The sequence below is a fragment of the Watersipora subatra genome, chromosome 7, assembly GCF_963576615.1.
Source record: "Watersipora subatra chromosome 7, tzWatSuba1.1, whole genome shotgun sequence".
Lineage (NCBI taxonomy): Eukaryota > Metazoa > Bryozoa > Gymnolaemata > Cheilostomatida > Watersiporidae > Watersipora > Watersipora subatra.
This window is the reverse complement of record NC_088714.1, coordinates 55,116,623-55,138,752: the sequence shown is the minus strand read 5'-3', so window position 1 is coordinate 55,138,752 and position 22,130 is coordinate 55,116,623. Positions and strand designations below refer to the sequence as shown.

The 22,130-nt window shown below is 36.7% G+C and overlaps 1 protein-coding gene and 1 pseudogene across 1 annotated transcript in view; one reads left to right on the top strand and one right to left on the bottom strand.

Annotated features, from left to right (window-relative positions):
• LOC137399698 (nucleolar protein 6-like) overlaps positions 1-22,130 on the bottom strand; it is a 35,834-nt gene that overhangs the window by 3,342 nt on the left and 10,362 nt on the right. The window contains exons 5-20 of the mRNA XM_068085898.1: positions 20,103-20,222; positions 19,723-19,889; positions 19,088-19,208; positions 18,717-18,868; positions 17,399-17,514; positions 13,650-13,812; positions 10,858-11,132; positions 9,484-9,712; positions 8,575-8,626; positions 7,719-7,876; positions 6,866-7,002; positions 6,348-6,500; positions 5,730-5,827; positions 2,783-2,994; positions 1,581-1,733; positions 1,208-1,309 (exon numbers count right to left, since the gene is read on the bottom strand). Coding sequence (XP_067941999.1) covers positions 1,208-1,309; positions 1,581-1,733; positions 2,783-2,994; positions 5,730-5,827; positions 6,348-6,500; positions 6,866-7,002; positions 7,719-7,876; positions 8,575-8,626; positions 9,484-9,712; positions 10,858-11,132; positions 13,650-13,812; positions 17,399-17,514; positions 18,717-18,868; positions 19,088-19,208; positions 19,723-19,889; positions 20,103-20,222 — 2,408 coding nt within the window. The remainder of the gene's footprint in view (positions 1-1,207; positions 1,310-1,580; positions 1,734-2,782; positions 2,995-5,729; positions 5,828-6,347; positions 6,501-6,865; positions 7,003-7,718; positions 7,877-8,574; positions 8,627-9,483; positions 9,713-10,857; positions 11,133-13,649; positions 13,813-17,398; positions 17,515-18,716; positions 18,869-19,087; positions 19,209-19,722; positions 19,890-20,102; positions 20,223-22,130) is intronic.
• Positions 21,670-22,130, top strand: part of LOC137399651 (uncharacterized) — a 1,059-nt pseudogene continuing 598 nt past the window's right edge.

Sequence of the window (22,130 nt, the reverse complement as noted above, 5' to 3'; positions counted from 1 at the left end):
CTACTACTCAAAAAAATACAACCATGTGTATTTGTCCCTGTATGAAATGCTTGGAAGCATTTTTTTCAATAAAGTCAAACGTTATAACGTAGCCGTGCGAGCCACCATGACGATCGTTTTTTCTGTATATTCCAAGTATATTAAAAGTCCAAAAAAGTTTACATCACTTCTATCATTTGAATTATTTTTATTCTGATCAGACAAAAAATCACTAACGATCGCAGGATCAAATAATCTTTTATTTTACCGTTTTGAAAGTGGAGCCGATGTTGACTGGTTTTCCCAACTTTTATTCTTTTCCAAGGAGGCGCGATTTGTTTAGCTTTTAGCACAAAGCAACGTTTTTCAGATAATCGTTTCATATTGTAAATCATCGACCGATATCTTGTTGATGATATTTAAAACTTACTAGTGTTCATATCCTTTGTTTAACGTTACTAGGCGACAGCTTTATAAAAGTCTACCGAAATCGACATAAATGTCGTTTCCCCACGCGACTGGTAAACGACATTTTGGTCGTTTCCCCTGCTAAAGGGTTAACCAGCGACCAGCCTCTGCGGTAAACTTTAGTAGAACTTTAGAAGAATAAAATAAATTGAAAATAAATTCCATAAGAACAAAACTGACTGATATAAAAATAGAAATAAAACTGACTGAGCGCACAAGTAACGACATGTTTAGTCGCTGTTGTTGCCTAAGTTCTCAAGTTCTACTAAAGTTTACCGCAGAGGCTGGTCGCAGGTTACACGTTGTAATCTTATTTTTTTCTACATAAACTTTTGCGCGAAATCAGTTATGATTACCAATGGAGCGACTGACATAACATCGCAACCAAGCTGCATAGACGGAAGGTAACAACTCCCTATAAGTGCAGCTGATGCATCAGGTGCAGTACGTCTTGTGACAAGCTGTTGTGTTGCTTGCCCGCTTGACGGGGGACAACCCCGCAAAAACAACAGTTTGTCAAGACAGGCTACCGCCCATGCTGCTTCCTGTCAAACACTTCAGATTATCCACGTATACACCTTGGTCAATGACCAAAGGTCTACGCAAAGAGGTTACAAGCTTTTCTCCAAACAGCACCTTCCCTCCTACATGCTTTGCTTCTCTTGCAAAGGTCATTATGTCTCACCTACACTAAAACTCTCACTGAAGCTCACACTCTGTCCCACATCCTGAACCATGAATGAGAAAGGGTGACCCTCACCTTGAGAGGTTGTGGGTTGTGTGCACCTGGCTTCCATATGAGTCCGATAAATTTAATGCAGTTGATGTCATACATGACGACTACCTTATCTCCGTACGCTTTCTGTAAAAAAAGGGCAGCACATATTCATCTGATAAACAAACTAGCAACTTAAATTATCCTGTTACAACAAAAGCGAGAGAGCATAGAGTAAACCATAGAGCTGACTACAGACGAATGATGTGATGTCCACGTAACAAAACCGAGCATCTTGAAAATCTAGCCATACGCATACGGTTCAAATTTACACCTAGTGACTCCCAACAATGGATAAGGCTAGCATTTAAAATAATCCTAAGGCTACCTCAGCTTGGAAGGACATGAAGCCAAATACCTCGATATGTTTAATATAGTTGAGGGCAGGATCTGTGTAAACCTCAACTATCTTGTTTTCTTGTTTGAGCTTGACGCTGATCCGCCGAGAACACTCGGGCAGAAGCTTTATTAAGATGTCAGTTTTCGTCTGATCCATTTTGAACATCTCAGTCTAAGAAAGAAAACAGTTATTCTTAACCTATAATCAGCCCTATAGGCATAACAATATTATTTGTTATCCAGAGTTATCTATAGTTCTTCACATATTTCAAAGTTTGTAAAACTATCTGCAATTTTTAATCGTATTGTGTTCTTTTGTAGCAGGGCTTCCCTATTCATTTTCATCATCAAACCCCCACGACTCGCAAAATAATCTCATACCACTTGTTTTGAATGAAACAAAAATGACTGAAAACAACAAAAACAGACGAATTTAAAATATATGAAAACAATACGTTATTGGAAGGTCATTCGAAGAAGAATCTAATGTTTTCACACAGCAGCAACATATAATAGAAGATATGAGAATTTGGATTCACATTGAAATGTTGTTGTGATAACAAATGCATCCCTATGAACAACTGCTCAAAAGTCGGGAAACCATGTTTTAAAGCTGCTGGATTTTATTTTAATAACTAGACAAAAAGAACGCAGAAGCAGTTTTCCGAACATTGAGCTTCTGTGGCAGAAAATTGCTGCAAGTCACCAAGATACTTGAGGCATCTGATCTAGTGGTGGTCAAGTGCCAAAATGAACTCTCACTTCTACACTATTAAGACAACTTTTAAAAGCTCAGATGAGAAGCTGACTCTAAAACTGTACAAGATATTGGCAGCGCTTGGAGATAGAAATTAATGTAGTCCCAAATTTTTAGCGCCTGTAAAATTAAGTATTTTTCAAACTAACAACTTCTAACATTTGCATACATTATGTTAAAAAAATAACGATCCTTCAAAAAATTGTTTTTAATTATCTCTTATATATGACAATTTTATATATCTACATTATATATACAAATTAAATTAATATATTGGTTGCTTTGTTGCAGAGTGTTTTATGAGTTAGTTTCTATCTTTAGACTTGTAGCATTGACTAGCTGTACATTAAAAGTCCACACAGACGCCAAAATTACACAATTCATTTCACAGTAAGCTACATCTATGGACATGATAGGTTTAACAGGACTACTACTACACAATTGGCCCAAAACAACAACCTTACCTCAATAATTTCATTATTGTGAGTGACATTGGCGAAACACTCTTCGGTATTCCTAAGGCAGCGAGAAGCATGGTCAAGGACAAGTTTGAACATGAAAGGCATAACACTTCTACTGACAAGTGAGCCATGATCAGTAGGTGTTACGATGCAAAGACATGGGAATTGTGCCCTCCTTGCCTTGAACTCTTCAGAAAACTCCTCCAGCTTTTCCTCTAAAATGTTGGACTCAGGTCATTAGGAAACAAACATAAATATCTCTAATGCAATGCCATCAAGTACTGTTTCAAAGTTACATACTACCTACAAATAAAACACCCACAAATTAAACCAACCAGAGCTGATTTGACAGAGAAGATCGACAACAGCTCTTATGGTTTAAAGCTTTGAATTCTAGTCTTGTATATACGTGCAGGTCTCCTGATCCTGAATTGTATTACAGACTATCTAACAACTGTGACAGTACTTAGAATAGCACAACTATTTTTGAACTGAAGATCATTTTATAGCTCCAAGCTTGCATGACTCAATGAAAAAGCAGAAATCAAGTAGAGTAAATCATTTTTCAAAGAAGTAATGTCTTCGAGCTAACTGAGGAAACACAATGGCTGCAGTACACTGAGTCTGATAGAGTGTATGTATTTGTTACAAAAAAACAAATAATTTTGTGTAAAACTCTATTTGCCGAGAAGAAGCTTGTTAGCTTGGTCTAATCTTGATCCTTTATTACTGAGAATTCCGATCAGTATGTATGTCATTACAAACTGATGTTCTGTCAGCAGCTATTTTTCATTTTTGGTCAGTTAGAAGTAGAGCTGAAACGAGACCAAGGAATGCAGGGTCAAGCCAGACTCAGGGTCAGAAATGAGGGCCAAAATCGAGTCCGGCCGGGTCAGCACGCGCGATCTTTTTATTAATTTAAGGTTAAGAGATTGTTGTATTACTGCCTAATGTTGTGACATCAATGACCTAAGACAAAAGAACCCATTATCACACCAATCATTATATTTGGTGGCTTGGTTTATAGATGCAATCTACAATTTATGGCTAGACATTAGCGGATCAATGCTATTCACTGGATGATACATGTAGATTAATGGCATGACTTTGGCTAGAGTGTTTTTATTACAGATTTTATTTTCAACTGCGCCATTATAATCAACAAGAAGAGATTAGTTAAGAAATGCTTTACAAATATAGAAATAGATAACCCAGCATAGTGGAAAGAAAAAATCCATTACTTCCCTTAAACTTCTGGTATTAGTGAAAGAAACTGAAATAAAATAAATTTGCTGGATTGAAGGTTCCTAGGCGCGCTTTTAAGTTCCTCAGGATGCCTTCGTTGTAAATGACTCAATAGTATTGAGGTGGACCCTGCTTTGTAGCTCAACTTGCTTTCGCATACTGTACAAATAACTTGGTCTTTCCCTTTCGTGACTGGCTTCTTCATGAACTCCCAGACCGCCGACATGTTGATTATTTATTGCCGAAAAACGTTGCGAAACCTATAGTCCAAAGACTATTGTCGCAGACGTAAAAATATAGTCTTGACTCACCTTGTTTTATTTCGCCTGGTTCTTCCGCGCTAGGACTAAGCGCAACTTTATTTCAATCGCACTTAAAAAGCGATATACAATCGCTCTCGTTTAGCCATAAACCTATCCGTGTCTCTGTATAGGTAGACCCGAGGGTCGGGTGGCCCGACCTGGGCACCTTTGACCGGTGGGTCAAGACCGGACGAGCTACCCGTGCCAACTCTAGTTAGAAGTGCCGCAGATTTTCGGCTAGATCTCAGAAACTAATAGTCTAATCAACTTGAGAATTATACTGAAAAGCATATTACACGCAAAGCGACCGAAAATTCGTAATCCTGCGTAAAATTGCGTAATCAAAAGATTCACCATGTCTTACTCTGCTGTTTTGTAGGTGCAAAATATGTGAAAATGTAATTACAAGCTCTTAAAAGCTCCAAAACGAACAGTTAATCGCCGCCATCACAAAACTGCCGTAGATTGGAATCAGTTTATTTCTCTGGCGTAGTCAATCCATTTGGTTATTGTTTTGACATGTGATGTTCTCACATGAATTAAAAGGCCAATAAAAGGCTCAATATAAAACTTCGCGTAACACTAGTTTATGACAAACACTGACATGGTGAATCTTTTGACACCAAATAACTGTAAGGTGAATTTTGTTGCAAGGCAACCTTAAATAACCATTAAATGAGTATATTGAGAGAATATGCTACATTTTTGTGTAATCATAGAAGCTCTGCCAGAACCAACACTGCAAGCAAACAAATTCAACATATCCTTTTAGAATAAATCACATCCAGTTGCATGTGCTCACATGATAATGACATAGACAGCATGCTTGTGTTTATGAACAATATTTACTATAATAAGAGCCACCACAGTAAGATTTTAGGTGAAAGATTACTTTGTGCAGGTTTCAAACTCGTGACATGCTGCTTGGCAGACCAACACTACTATCTGGGCTAACCATCTGCTTTACAGTCTTTTAGAATAATTGTGCACAGACTTATTCTCAGTGCTATATCGGCACACAACTTGATCTCTCTGACAGCACACTAGGCTAGTGCTAGTCTAATTGCTGGTCTAAGTAATTTTGTAGTCCAAAATATGTCTCTTCATCTCCAACCATGATCAGTGAGTATAATATACTGACATATATATTATACTATAAAACAAGTTATAGAGTGACTAAAATTTATTGCACTACAATATTGTTTCATATGGTTTACAGTAAAACTAAACGCACAGCTTCAAATCTGAGCAAACCACACTCATCAGGGGCTAAAACCATACCCATTATATTATATATAATATATTATATATAATATATTATATATAATAAAATGCAGGAACTAGAGAATTATGTATCGACTAACAATAGATAAAGAAATAATACCTGTAAACAGTTTACTAACCAACGATTTCTTCATTGAAGTTCAGAATTAGAGGCTCATTCACCCAGTCATGATGAACAAGAAAGTGGAGGCATCTCTGGAAGCCAACATTGGGACACCTAAAATAGGCGAAAGGCTAGTTAAAAATTTCGGCTTCAGGCAAGTCAATCTTTTCTGGTCTCCTGATTATCCGAATCTGAGCTACACATGATAACATTAGCTACAAAAATGGAGGCCATTACAAAATAAGTGGTGCAGAAGAAGCACTTTTCACATTCCTAGCTGCAACCAACCAGAGTGGCTGATACAAAATAAGCATCAGGATTGGTCATATCTACCTACATCCATGTTGCTAGTCATATAAAACTTTTGCAGTTCACATCACTCGCTGGAAGCATCGTTAGGACAAGTAATTTTCATATCGTAAGAGAGGTTTTTTGATTTTGAATGAGCTACTCTGGTTGCCAGCGTCTCCCCACCAGCACATAACTAGCTAAGTGATGCAGACATCAGAACTAATTTAAGGGTGTGTACTAGGATAACACAAACTAGCGCTAGGCTCAATTAACTGTAAATTGAAAATATTTCTGGCAGATAGTACAGTACTTCCTGCAAGGTTTCCAAAGTATCTTTAGTCACCTGGGTACTTCAAAAGGGGCAGGGTTGACGAAGAGAGAGGCAGCAATGAGGTCAGTGCATGGTTCTGGGAGAAAAGTAGATAGAAGATGAATCCCGAGCCATCTTTTGAACAATCTACAGGTCGCACCAAAAGTACTGTGTTGACTCTGAAGCCTGGAATGAACGATGAATCGGAATTGAATAACACAAAAAAATTACATCTACACAAAAATTATGTCACGCAGTTTCTGAATAAATGCAAATCTCAATAAATTAATATTAACGAATTGTTTTAAAAAACATATCAGAACATACAGAATTATCTGAAGGAATATCAATTTCAACCAAAAGCTTATGCAAATCCTACTAAATTCTTTACTTTTGATCTTATAGCTACATAAATAATTCAATACCTGTCAAAGCTTGTCACTAACAAACTGTTAAAACCTTCCTAAATTATTTACCACCTGCCAGGTGTATTCATAACCTGTCAAGAGCTTTTATTGCCGAGTCACATAGATTACACGCATTCATCTCACCCAGCAAGTGTCATGGTGACATGTGGCAGGACCACGTAGTCAATAAACTGCTTTCGAGAAGGAACAAAGTCAGCTTTGTGTCTCAATCTGGCTAGTTCGGCAGCGTTCATCAACGACAGGTTAACTTGTAAACTCTCCTGCAGAGGAATAATACAGAAAATAGACATTTACATTACTTCAGAGTTACACAAATTTTATTAAGAGTAAACACAGATAAAACCGGTGGTAAGGTCTTTAGTATATAAGGACGTTGCCACCTCCTTGTCGTAGCCTTAGCTCCAGAGCAGCAAGAACACTCCAAGTTATAAATCAAGTATAACTGTTATCAATAGCACAACAGGCTATTGATAACAGTTATACTGAGTGTCAGATAAACCACGATGAAAATAAGAGAATGTAAATTGGTAAGAATAAGTTGCCATCATCTTTGTAGAACGCAGGATTTCTTTCATATTGCCAAACTGTCCGCAGGGGCTGCTGGGAGATCTGGTACAATACTCACCATTATATGAATGTTAAAAGTCATGTTATTGGTGACAGTTAATCCGTTATAACCATTCATCGACTCTGAAAAATCTAATCATTAAAATGGCTTAAAAAATCATTAAAATGGCTTCGTTAAAAATTTACTTGTAAAGTTTAGACGCTTGTTTTTCTTGAATGAAACAAAAGCTAATTTTTCTGTTATTCTTTTCAAAGAACAGCAAAACCAGCAAAGCCCCCTTCACCTCCACAGACATCAAGAAGAACTGAAGGAGACTCTTCAAAACAGAAAACAGTTACAAACAAATCCATACAATAAAGGGAATGGCTGACAATATCACTACAATTATGAAGCCTCTGGTCTCCGTACCTGGAATATAGTAAGACCCCCGTCCCGCACAAAGGAAGTGACAGAATCGAGCGAGTTCAGAGCCTCATTCATCTTGAGAAGCATGAGCATCTTCAGAGTTGCCGTAGCCTCTGTATCCTCATGGTCGGGCCACTTAGAGCCCTCCACAATGCATAGCACTGTTTTAAGTATAGAGTTATTCATAGAATTGTGCTCATATAAGTGTTGACATTTACAACTATAGAAAAATATTACTATATGTAGTAGTGCCCAGTTTATTCAAGCAATAAACCAGTGCAGAAGGTCAAAAGTCACATAGGCTAATGCAGCAGTACAGGGGGGGGATCTTCGACTTACAATGTTGATCCATTTTTAAGATAGGGTGTGCCTCGAGTTTCAGTGTAAGTCGGAGAACCCTGAATAAATTACTACATACTTTAATTAATATCTAGTTTTACCTCCATGATGATGGCCTTTCTTTTTTTGATGCATTAACATTAGAAGCATCTGTCTTGCGCTTTTGAGCCATAATGAAAAAGGAAAAATGGTTTTTAAAAAGCGAAACAAGTGAGATCGAAAACCAGTAACCACAACCAAAATGGCGTATCGCTGAAACTGAAACTCTAAAGCTGTCTTCCTCCCACAAACACAACAAACCGTATTTATCCCCTGCGATTTAGATGCTAGTTTGCAATTGTTTGCTTCACTTACGTCGTTTGTGACTCTAAAGCGGAATTATGTTAAATATATTATTCTAGATATTTTCATGGAGTAGTTTGTAGCCTTGAAACAAAGAAAGGCCCAACATGTCAAATTAAAAAGTTGCAGTTATACATAATAGCTGTAGACATATTGGCATAGAGAGTTGCTTTTTTACCTCTTGTTGGACTCAGTGTTGGGATATTTGCTCCTGTCATAGAAGGAAATACCTAAAAATAAAATACCTTATCATAGACATCTGACGTGTTCCTACATGTTTTCTTAACTACAGCTATCTCTAATGGTATACTGGCCTTTTTAAAGATTTAAAAAATACTGATTGGAAAAAAATGCACCAAATTTATATGTCATGCCCCTAGCCAACACATGGCATATGTTGGCTAAAGACTGATGTATAAATCGAAGTGCCAATCGAAATTTCTTTTAGAATTCAGACAACTGTTATTCTGTTCTGCCAAACAAAAATGCATTTTTCGCGTACTGGAATTATTATCATTAAAAAAAAAGATTCAATCTATTTGATATGCAGCTCAATGACAAAACCAACTTGATGCAGGTATATGGATGAGCTTAGAAAAATGAAAATACGCGACTTCAAACTAAAACAGATGATAAATAAATTATAAAAGCTGTGAGTACACCGAACGATGATTGCCACTGCTGTTGTTGGCAGCACCTCTAAGTTCAGTATGCTGATGTTTGGAATGCTTTTGCACCAATGACTTTGCCTAAGGTAATTACACCACTGAAGAGCCAACTTTAAACTTTTTAAAGAACTAAATAAAAAAATCATTTGTTTCACCACTAATAAATATAATAAAATATCATTATAGATAGCCTTGAATCTACAACTTCCCTGTATATATACAGCTTAGCCAGAGTTGGTCTAACTCAAGTAGCACATGCTAAGTATAACAAATAGAACATCGGTATGCATGCTGTTTGTTTAGCCAATCAAATATCAACACGATGCCTTTCCATGTCCAACAGCATTGACCCATTTAGTTACTACCCTTAAAGCGAAGTCATAAAATTTTTTTTCAGAAGGGTTGCTGATGCTCCTAACCTGAGTATCTCGGCTGGCTGGATCTAAGCCTACAATGTCCGTCACGCTAAGTGGCAGGGAAGGTATAGCCCGAATTTGTTTGCTTAGCTGAAACAGAGCGGCTTGACACTTCGCAGCCTCCTCCTCGCCAGAGCCACAGTTCCTTTTTGAGCGGAATGAGTCACACATAATGAGATTTTCGAGAGGACGACAGCCAAAGGCCAGAGTTTTATTGGATATCTTGCAGTGCCTGTAATATAAAGTGGAAGTTTTAGCTCACCTGATGTATGATCAAGTTCACATGATCACGTTTATGATCAAGGCTGTGGGGCTCAGGCTACATTGATGTCTGAGGTTGCAACAGTTGCCGGCAGTCTCAACAGTCAAGATAAGTTGATGAAGTCAAGGGAGGAAGTAGAAAAGGAACATACAGCAGACGCTTCTATACAATAGACGCTTCTATAACGTAACTTACACATCAAATAAAAAGATTATGTAAAGTTTTTGCTTCGTGATACGTAAAAAAATCCATATAATGTAAAATGCCAAATCGGTGCAAGTTCTCAAATTCGATTTGAATAACGATAATCTTGTAGTTTAGTCTTAAAACGTGGCTTTCTTTTTCTCGTCGCACTTGTGAGACATACTGACATACATACAGCGTAATCTCTATTACTGCAATATACAATAGTATATAAATTCAATGACATTCTAGTTCATCGTGATAGATCATCAGATGTGTCGATAAAACAGAGAGACTAAGCATGTAGCTGCGCAATCGCTCAGAAACACTTAAAAGCGATCGATTGGTGCAGGTAATACCTGCACCAATCTGAATGTCAAGAGTTGCAGTAGTGTCGAAAAATTACCTTTATCTTAACCTCTAAAGACACATAGACGATGGACACGTAGCCTACACGCTGCCCTTATTAGTGAAAATATATTTTTGTTTTGCTTTATTGTAGACGTATAAAATCCTTGCTATTAGTTGTCCTTTTCAGCATACACCTTGCTGTTTAGAAAAAAATAAACAAATTGTAAATGGACATCAAAAATGTTATTAACTTATTGCAAACTTCCTGCAAGCATGAATCGCGGCATGTGTGTATACCATCGCAAGAGTGCAAGTATCATAGCAACAGTCCATGTATCATAGCAACAGCGCGTGTGCCACAGCAACAGTGTGTGTATCACAGGAAAAGTGCATGTTTCATAGCAACGGTGTTGGTATTATAGTAACAAAATGTGTGACATAGCATTGCTTGTTTGAGGTGTATCTCTCCCTGGAAATTGACTAAGAATAAACCTTACTCACCTGCCCTAAGCCCCCCCCTCTTCCTAGCGCCTGCAATGATGAATACAGCCTAGCTAAAGGCATGATGTACATCCACATACCTCTCCAGTACAAGTTCAGCAATGAAACCTAAAATCTTCCGTTTTGAGCTAGTGAGCTCAGCATCCCACACAACAGCCTCACATATAGCTCCGTCCATGAACCGTCTCAGGTTTGACTGTTCACCCCAAAACTGTCTGAACTCTTCAGCTAGCGGGTCATCCGCTGGTGGCCCCCTCTCAAGAGTGTTGAACGCGAGGTCCAGGTCTATACTGAACCTGATAATTATTGAGTCGTTGATGATCCTCGTACACTTGGAAGGAATCTTGACAAGTGACTGTAAAGCAAGACAACTATTGATAGCAAAATATAACATTGGTGTGTATTTCTGAAGAGAAATATAACATGGGTGTGTATTTCTGATGAAAAATATAACATTGGTGTGCATTTCTGATGATAAATATAACATTGGTGTGTATTTCTGATGAGAAATATAACGTTGGGTGTGTAATTCTGATAAGAAATATAACATTAGTGTGAATTTCTGATGAGAAATATAACATGGGTGTGTATTTCTGATGGGAAATATAACATGGGTGTGTATTTCTGATGAGAAGTATAACATGGGTGTGCATTTCTGATGAGAACTATAACATTGGTGTGCATTTCTGAAAAAAAATATAACATGGGTGTGTATTTCTGATGAGAAATCCCACCTTGTCATTGTGTCTGTCTGTTAATGTGTGTAAAACTATGCATTTCCATTAGGCTGATTTCGCTTAAACTTCCTACATATAAGCTTTGTGCCATCACCAGATCACCAAAATTATTGGTTCAAAAACTCCGTCTTTTCGAGAACCAGCCTCTTAAACACCCATCTGATTGGACAATCAAGAATGCGCCGTTGCATGCATTAAAGACAATTGCTCTTGATGAATGCATTTACAGATTGTTGTCATGAAAATCTAAATGTGTGCTGAGGGTTACCTGAGTGAAAATGAAAGAAAACCTAGGCAACATCCTGACTCAATTCTGATAAAAAAGAAAACCGAAAATCCAACACCAAAAAACCATTTCTGATTAGTGTGTAGTTAATTAATTAGCCAATCGTACCTGTACTTATAAGAAAGGCACCCATTATCTGCAGGCGTTGAGCCAATATAAAGTATGTTTACTACACCCCGTCGTGAGCGTAGTTTCACTTTGCAAAAAACTATTTTTTATCGCAATTTCTTCTTAGCAATGACCAGTCGTGTCAGACGCATTACATCTACGAAGGTTTCACTAATTTTAGATCAATGGAATTCGGGTGAATTTAATTAAACAATAAACAATAGTACTACTGAGGGTGATTATTTTATTTTTAACAATAATAATAATGCCGTAAGAAGTAATAATATTTATAACTTTTGTCTGGCTCAGACGCGCTCACGATCATACTGAAAATTTCCAAAAAAGGTGCCCGAATTCATATTGCGACACACTTGGGGCGTTTTCATGGCATCAACTGATGCAAAATACAGTCAAACATGGATAACTCGAACTTCAAGGGACCGAGCAAAAGTGTTCGAATTATTAGAGCGTTCAAGTTATCAGAGCACTGTCACAAGTCCATATATTTACTTATTTATTAGTAGATACATGTACATATACAAACTATAATATCAATCAAAAGCACAAATGGCTTGTTTCAAATTAAATGCTTCTAATGTAAAGTTTAAAACGTTTTCATGAAAAAGTATAGAGATTTTTCTATCACTTGAGATTGGTTTGTTGTTTGAGGTGATGTTATTGCCAGGACGTTTTTCAGATTGACATTGGCAAAACTTGATCGTTGTTGAAATGCTCAAAAGAAAAGACATTTTTTCCTTTTGGGGTTGTACCCACGATCAATTTTGCCGTTTTTTCTTGAAGTTTATGCAGATTACCTTACTTTACCTGGGATTCGTTAAGAGCAACACTCCGAGGCAGTTCAATTAGAAGTTTTACGAGGTTTTACGGTACATTCTATATCACTCACGCTTTTTTAATAGATACTTATTGAATGTACACACGTATTCTGTGTTTAGGTCAAACGATGAATAGTTTTTTGTAGCTCAGACAACGTATACGTTTAATTACAACAATTATTAAGACGTTTTAAACATTCAACATTCCGACGTTGATTCAACACGGAATCAACGTCGGAAAACTATTCATCACGGGCTAGCCAAGTCACACACTCAAGGATTTTCGCCACGCACATACAAAACAAAAACAACATGCGATTTTTGTTTTGTATGTGCGTGGCGAAAATCCTTGCGCGCGTGACCCGGCTAGCCCGTGCTATTCATCGTATCGCAGTATAAATCAAATTTCACCAAACTTTTAGAAAAGTCGTTGACAAAAATATTTTGCCGATGGTGGTAATAACGACACTTATGAATTACGAAAAGATGAAGTTTACCTCTATGGCTTTGAATAAAGTGATTTTCTAAAGCGATAACAACCGTTGGGCAAAAAAACAGTTCGAATTAATCATTACGTGGGAACGGACCAAAGGAAATGTTCGAATTAACCATGTGTTCGAGCTATCCGTGGACGAGTTATCCATGTTTGACTGTATTATGTTGATTAACTTGGTATCGAAACCTGTTTTATATACCGTGTGGTTCAAATTTGGTGACGAATGAGTTAAGAGGTGATGACATCAACAAGTTATGAATAAACAGAGAGCTACCAATACAAGTAAGCGCATAGAATGTGAAGACTTAATATCAGCCTCCATAAATAAGGATTTCCTAGGGTGGAGTAAAAACAACAGACAGTCCTTCCCTCTATTTGTGCTTTGAAAGTAAATAGTTTAAAAACTTACAGAATGTCTAATCAATGGTGAAGTGACAAGGGAGGTAATCCGTTTACCGAGCCCTCGTTTCAGTACCTGTAAGACTTTAGGCAATGCGCTGTAGACCGCATCACCACAGCTGTCTATGTATCTCTCCCTGTCTATACACGTCCATTTGGAGACCGAATACAACCTAGGGAACCAAAAAATATCATTCTCCATAAAGTTAGGTTCAAGAATAGAAATCCATAGAGTGATTTTTACGAATAGAAATCCATAGAGTCATGTTTAAAAATGGAAATACAACTTCCTACCTTGAGGCAATGGTCATATAAATCCAAGTAACAAACCTACATGTATGCAGCCAGTTGATAATTTTTGTATGTTTTAAATGTATAAACAAAGATTATGAGGTACACCTTGTACTAGTTGACCCAGGACTGGTATCAATGTGTTGCAGACACGTTCATATACATGTACATATACTTAATTACAGATGAGTCACGAGCATACACTGACATCTAGTAATTATCATCATTACTAGGAATAATCAACAATGACTCTATCCTTGAATATATTAACTCTTTCACTACTAAATCAAATTTTTTACATAATTACATATCCGGTAAAATGTAATATTTTACAGGGGTGTATATAAAATGTAATATTTTACAGGGGTGTATATAAAATGCAATATTTTACAGGGCCGTATATAAAACGTAATATTTGACAGGGCCGGATATAAAATGTAAAATTTGACAAGGGTGTATATAAAATGTAATACTTGACATGGGCATATATAAAACGTAATATTTGACAGGGGCGTATATAAAACATCATAACTTTTGAACCAGACTGTCTATAAAAAGGTTCTGATACCAAATTAATCAGCATAATATCTTACATGAGGTGATGTCATAAAAATGCTACAAATGTGTTGCAAAATGAGCTTGGATTATTTTTTTTGGGCATGTTCGCTACTACCGTGAGCATGTTCCAAGTCAGAAAAGTTATTAATAGTATTAGTTTACGGCATTATTATTGCTGCTAAAAATAAAATAATTACTCTTAGTAATACTATTGTTTAATAAAAATCACCCAAATCCCATAAATCTAAAATTAGTGAAACCTTCGTAGCTATAATAATGCATCTGGCAAGACTGGTCATTGCTAAGAAGAAATTGCGATAAAAAATAGTCTTTGCAAAGCAAAACTATGCTCAGAATGGGTTGTAAACATATTTTCTATTGGCTCAATGCATGCAAGCAATGGTTGCCTTTCGTGCAAGTACAGATATGATAGGCTAATTAATTAACTACTCACTAATCGCTTTGTACGAAGCCTACTAAAGCCACACCACGAGGCTCTTGCCGTGAGCAAAGGGTTAACAAATGCATTTCATAGCTCAATTATATTAATTTGTCAGCAGTAAATGAGAGATAAAGATTATTGCAACCCTCTCAATGCCATTTTGCTTTCTATAGCGGATAAGATGTATTTCATATCAATAAGTGTAGACTTGCCATGGATGAAATTTTTGCAAGTTTAATTTTGTATAATACAAAAAACAAAAGAATATATATCTACTATATAAACGGCAAAACGGTGTGTGTGTGTGTGCTTGTGTGTTGGTTCACCTTATAGAGTACCGTACTTTTTGGACTATTAGCGACTACTTTTTTCTGATGGTTTGAGCCAGTCGGCTTAGATAAGGATGCCGGCTATTCTGTGGTTTTTTCTTTCACCGCTAGGGCGCATTAACTGGAATCTCCAGTTAGTGCACCTCTATACATAACCTATTCATCGTTTTCAGTTTTCACACAAAAATGATGTAATAATTACAACTCTATGAATTTTTTAGCTCTATGACACGCGATGGGTTTTTGTCCTCGCCGTATTAGGGCTAATTTGTTTTCGGCAAACGATATCGACAATAGACTCTCTCGATATTAGAATTTGGCGATTAAATTCTATTAACTCTATGAAACACGATGCCTTTTTTGTGAACCTCTATTTCCGGCTTTTCTTAAGGTTCAATTGCTAAATCACCGTAAAGGTTAATACTTTTCACGCGGACAATTGTATTATCTTGAGTAGGAATAGCCTCCAGACTCTAGATTCTCTCACCTTCGATCAGACAAAGACACTACAATATCTCAATTTTACATATCGTCGTGCCAGTATCGTCGTTCCAGTATCGTCGTATTCAGAGTTTTGATGGATAGCTGTTGGTGGAACAGTAACTTTTTTACACACACACTTCTATGCAATAATTGTTATTAATTCAACATATTCAGAATGTTTTTTTTTCTCAGTTCGCATTAATTGTATCATTACTGAATCATCTCTTATTGTAGTCGTAACAAAACAGACTCAATTTAGCTATTACTTGCCAATTATTTCCCTTTTACATCTAAATCCTTTTAGAGTCGTTTTATTTTTTTAAATTTATTTGACGTGCACGAAACATTTTTCTCATGATATGAAGTTTAAAAGTTGTTTGACAAAATTTGAAAACCTTTACAGTTGTATTTAGGTAGAATGGCAAATGTTGTTATATGTTAAATACAAATTAATTTTCTGTCCATAGACCTTTTTATTACCTGGGCAACGCCGGTTGTACAGCTAGGTCTATTAGCTTACACATCTTTCCTTCTAAACCTAACCGATTAGTTTTTCGTAATTAATTTCACATTTTACAACAAACATTTGTAAGAATACTGTAAGATTTATCATCTAAGGTTACAAGTATTAGTTATTCCTCACTCTCTTATATTTACATACATTTACATACTTTGAGAAATGTATATATAGATACATAAATTTACATTCTCTTATTACATTTATAAACTTCTTAAAACTTTTAAGTTTATAATATGTTTTTTAAAGTTTGTTTCATAGTCGTTATTATTTCAACTTGCATTCTTTTAAACATAATTTGAGTATCGTGTTTGAAGTTTAAACATTATTCATTTTCCTATCACTGTTATTGTTACTTGATTAGTGTCCAATCTTTATTATTAATATTATTCTTTTATTCAACCATTTTTGGCAGACATTGTTCTAATAAAATTTCAACGACAAAATACTACCATATTTTGTCATACTTTTTAGTATCGTCGTATTCAAAAAAATGATGGATAGCTTCTGGTGGAACAGTAACCTTTTTATACCCACACACTTTTATGCAAGAATTGCTATTATTAATTCAGCATATTCAGGAATTTTATTTTGTTTTCTCAGTTTGTATTAATTGTATCATTACCGAATCATCTTTTAATGTTATTGTAGCAAAACCGACTTAATTTAACTATTACTTGCTAATTATTTCACATTTACATCTAATCCCTTTCACAGCTGTTTTATTTTTTTTTAAACTTATTTGACCTGCACAAAATAGTTTCCTCATGATATAAAGTATGAAAGTTACAGTTGTTTGACAAAGTTTGAAAAACTTTAGTTGTTTTTATTTTCTCTCAAACTATTTCCAATACACAAAAAACTTTTTTCATGATATGTAGTTTGAAAGTTAAAATGGCAAATGTCGTTATTTATGTTAAATACAAATAAATTTTCTGTCCAAAGACTTTTTTTACTACCTGGGCATCACCGGGTAGAACAGCTAGTACATTCTATTAAGGAACAGCCTGCTAACCAGAGAGATATCTACAAAAAAAAGAACTATAACCACCAAACCAACAACATGTTTGTGAGCGTGATAGGGGTGGGTGAGGATGTTCTGTATTGGGTGTGGGCATCTAACATAGAACTTAACTTACTTTATGCCATAGTCATAGTATAGATGTGCTGGAAGTTTCTTGATAAATGTATCATGGAAAGAGCTGTCTGTGTCTTTCATCATTAAGGTCACAGTTGAGTTGGCATGATGTTTCAGCTGCAAGTAGAGTTTATCTACTATGGTACACATGATTGACTACAATACCGCATGACAAATACAATGGCACTGAAAAGTAAACATGCAGACTACTGCGAGTCATAACAAAACATTGTTTCAAAACAGACACCTGCTTAATGATAAATAGCGGTTCCTTAATATAAACTCACTTATTGACACACACCTTCCTTTAATAGACACCTGTTATGTATGCAACACCAGCTACATAATGGACACCTGCTACATAACAAGCATCTTCTACATAACAGACACCTGCTACATGACAGACACCTGCTACATGACAGACACATGCTACATGACAAACACCTGCTGCATGACACACACCTGCTACATGATAGACACCTGCTACATAACATACATCTGCTACATGACTGACAACTGCTACATGACAGACACCTGCTACATGACAGACACCTGCTGCATGACAGATCTCTGCTGCATAACAAGCATTTGCTGCATAACAAACAACTGCTACATAACAGACACCTGCTACATAACAAGCGTCTGCTACATGACAGACACCTGCTACATGACAGACACCTGCTACATGACAAACATCAGCTACATGACAGACACCTGCTACATGATAGACACCTGCTACATGATAGACACCTGCTGCATGACAGACTTCTGCTACATGGCAGACACCTGCTGCATGACACACGCCTGCTACATGGCAGACACTTGCTGCATGACACACAGCTGCTACATGGCAGACACCTACTGCATGACACACACCTGCTACATGAACGACATCTGCTGCATGACAGACACCCTCCACATAATGGACACCTGTTACACAACAAGCATCTGCTACAAGACAGACACCTACTACATGACAGACACCTGCTACATGGCAGACACCTACTGCATGACAAACACCTGCTACATGGCAGACACCTACTGCATGACAAACACCTGCTACATGGCAGACACCTACTGCATGACACACACCTGCTATATGACAGACACCTACTGCATGACACACACCTGCTACATGACAGACACCTGCTACATGGCAGACACCTGCTACATGGTAGACACCTGCTACATGACAGACACCTGCTACATGACACACACATGCTACATGACACACACCTGCTACATGACAGACATCTGCTACATAACAGATACCTGCTACAAACTCTACCACTACTAAGATAATGTAAGAACATCTGTACCATTTCCATCGCTTGACTAGATACGGCAGCGCAATAGTTCACGATCCCAGTTGGATCCAGAAAAACATATTGAGATACTTGCATATGATTGGCTAATGTCTCTGGTTCGATGACCTCTTTCATACATATTGGCTTTGACCAATCAAAGCTGGCTAAAACACAACATACACTAACATAGAGTTTCCATAACAGAGTGGCGAATCTGTCATTAAACAAGGTGAACTAACGTTCATAACAGTAGTAAACAACGACATGGAGGTTAAGGAAGATGAGCATATAGTAGTTTACACTGTGCATTGCAATGGTTTCCTACTAGTTATAACCATTAGCGATAGAACAAACAACTTCTTGATAATTTATATTCAACGTACCGATCTTTTGTAAGAAGGACAGGAACATCTGGTGGCTTGTTGTGTGGTAGGCTAGCTTACGATTCTTGAGTAAGTAGATCATGAGCATTCGCACAATAAAAGGGCTTACGCAGTCAAACCCCTACAACCAGTAAACATAAGAGAACTGAGACTAGAAAAGTAAAATACATGCTTGTTAAAATAGAGTAGTCTACTACCATTTATTCACCTTTAACTTTTTAATATCGATATAACTTGGGTAACAAATTTGTGAAGCCACGAGATATAGAAAGTTGGAAAGGTTCACCAATGTGCAAGTTAAACATGGCCACAACAAAAACAGCTACCTTAAACACAGCTATGTTAAAGACAGTTGTGTTAAATACAGTTATGTTAAAGACAGTTGTGTTAAATACAGTTATGTTAAACACAAGAAAGAACAACAGATTGCATTAACTATAAGCGCGGCTTGTTGCTACCAAATATGAAACTGTGCAAAATAATATTTTAACAGAACCAATGAGAAATTTTGCTAGCTCGCAATTTCTACCAGTAGTTCTTGAAATGATTTCAACAAGCAATGATAGATAACTCCTAGCATATGACAAAGAAATGGAGAAAAAACCACTATGGACAATAAAAGGTCGAACACGTACCATATCGAGGTCTCTCTGATGCATCCATATGCGTGTGAGCACCATACATTCTTTCACTACAGTGCTCTCATTTACCCAATCAGCAGTCAGCTGCTCACCACCTCCCGCGATCTGATTGGTCGCCAGTGTGTTGTTATAAAGAGGCGTAGGTGTGTGAACTTCGTCCTCTACAATTCGCATATACACATAGCATTCATACAAAATTAACTTACGAAGTTAGTGCAACCAAAACAACCAATAGCGAGGTAAGTCAGGTAAGACAAGAGATATGAGAAACTTATCACTGTAAATAGAAAAGTAGAATTACATATTTGATGGGAGCAACAACCCAAGTGATAGTTAGAGGAAGGAATAACCTCAAAAACATTCAATTCACTAACCAGAAGGATCTGAGGCTAGGTTGACATGTGCAGCCCTCACATTGCTGGCTAATGGGGCGAGACGTTTGGCAGCAAAAACTCCTTCTTCACCAACAAGTAAAATGTTGAATACAACTGAATCTGCAATAGAACCAGCATCTTGACATCTGGAGTTCAAACCTAAGTTACTATGTAGGAATAGGCCTTCGGATTTTAAGACAACTTGCCCTTTTTCAAATCTATAAAAATCTTTTTTTTAGTACAAACATGTAATTATATTAAAATAAAAAAAAAGATCTAGTGAGGTAGCAAATGCTTATTCCTGAAGACGAACAACCTAACTTGCATTCTAACAGAGTTGAACATTTAAGCATTGACTTACCGAAACTGTTGAAAATGAATAAGTGCATGAAATTAAATCATAACCCAAGGCATTGACCATAAGGCAATGCCTTGGATTATGATAAATTATATAAACAAATTACTTTATGTGCTAGAAACTACGGTCCCAAAATAAAATGTAACAAATAGTATAAAAAATAACTTTACTAGAAAGAAGAGAAAAAAACTCTTTACCACATGAGTTGAAGTTAATTTTAATAAGATGGTGAACAGAATCAAAATGGCGTACCACTGAAACTGAGTGACTCGACTGAAACAACTGCAACAAAGCATATTCATTTGCTGGACACTAGACACTAGTTCATAATGGTTTACATCGCTTATGACGCGTACAACTTAATACGACCCTAATATCATTTTGTACATTTAGCCATTTTATTCATAGCCATGTGATGGAATGCGGATACAAGTGAAAGACAACACCAAGTTCAACCAGTAAATCACAAGTCTTATAGAGTCCTAAAGTGTGACGTCACGTTACCATGACACCAAAAAACTCAGTTCAAAATAATGCAGATGATCAGAACCACGTAGGTCACGCTTTTATTTGTTGGAAGATCAAAGCACTTAAATTATTGTTTCATCGTTTAAAATCACTCAAAAAAAGATCTCTGGATGAAGAGTTAATTAAGCTGCCACAATAAACGCTTTTGTGTGACAAAAAGGGTGAAAAGGTCATAAATGGTCTACTGCTTTGCTCCGATGTGTAACCATGCATCAGAGAGCCATACTTGCCGATTCTTCGCATTTCCAAGTCCTGAAAAGGCAACAAACGAACACAAACGATAGATTCGTCTGATAAGGTTAGTAAAAACATTGATAAGAGTCCGTTTAATAAAAAGGTTGTAATAAATAAATCATTGAATTGAAATAATAAATTATGTCGATTTTGAGCTAGTTCGCTTGATATTTCGCTTCACCTTAGTTTGTGGGTCATGTTTACTATTTTATGAATGTTGTTACACCTGATAAAGCAGTTTCTGTTTGCTCCTTTCGTAGATGAGAAGATAAAATGCCCAACAAATACTCCAGGGTATGTAGCTGCCACTTTAGAAATGGTAAGAAATCCAATGGCCCAGAGATTTTTGAGCGAAATAGGGAAAAATTATTTCCTGAACAACGAGGATCCCCTCCGAAGAAAAAAACAAAAACTGAGACTGCCTTCATGTGAAATACTCTCACTGAGATGATCGAGGACGTTCGCAAAAATGAGGCACTATCCACTGAGAAGAGTAAGGAACAAAAGCAAAAAACAACATGGGAGGTTATCCTGGAGGCAGAATTGGACCTAGTGAACAGAGATCTAAAAAATTCACAAGAACAGATCCAGTACAAAAACAAGTGTTACACTGTGGGAGAACCGTCAGGAGATGTTGTCAGAATGGAAACTGGGCTTCCTACAAAGGAAGTATTTCAAATTGTTGTGAGATATGCGTTGAGGTTCAAAGATTCAATTATTTATTTTGCTGGCTGGACGGTAGAATCTATCAGTTTTGAAGACCAGATTTTCATTACTTTAATTAAAGTAAAACAAAACTACACCAACCTGCATTTGGCTCAGCTATTTAATTGCAGTGTAGCTACAATTGCAAATATTATTTAAACATTTATTCACGCGTTACATGCCATTTTATTTAAAGACACTAC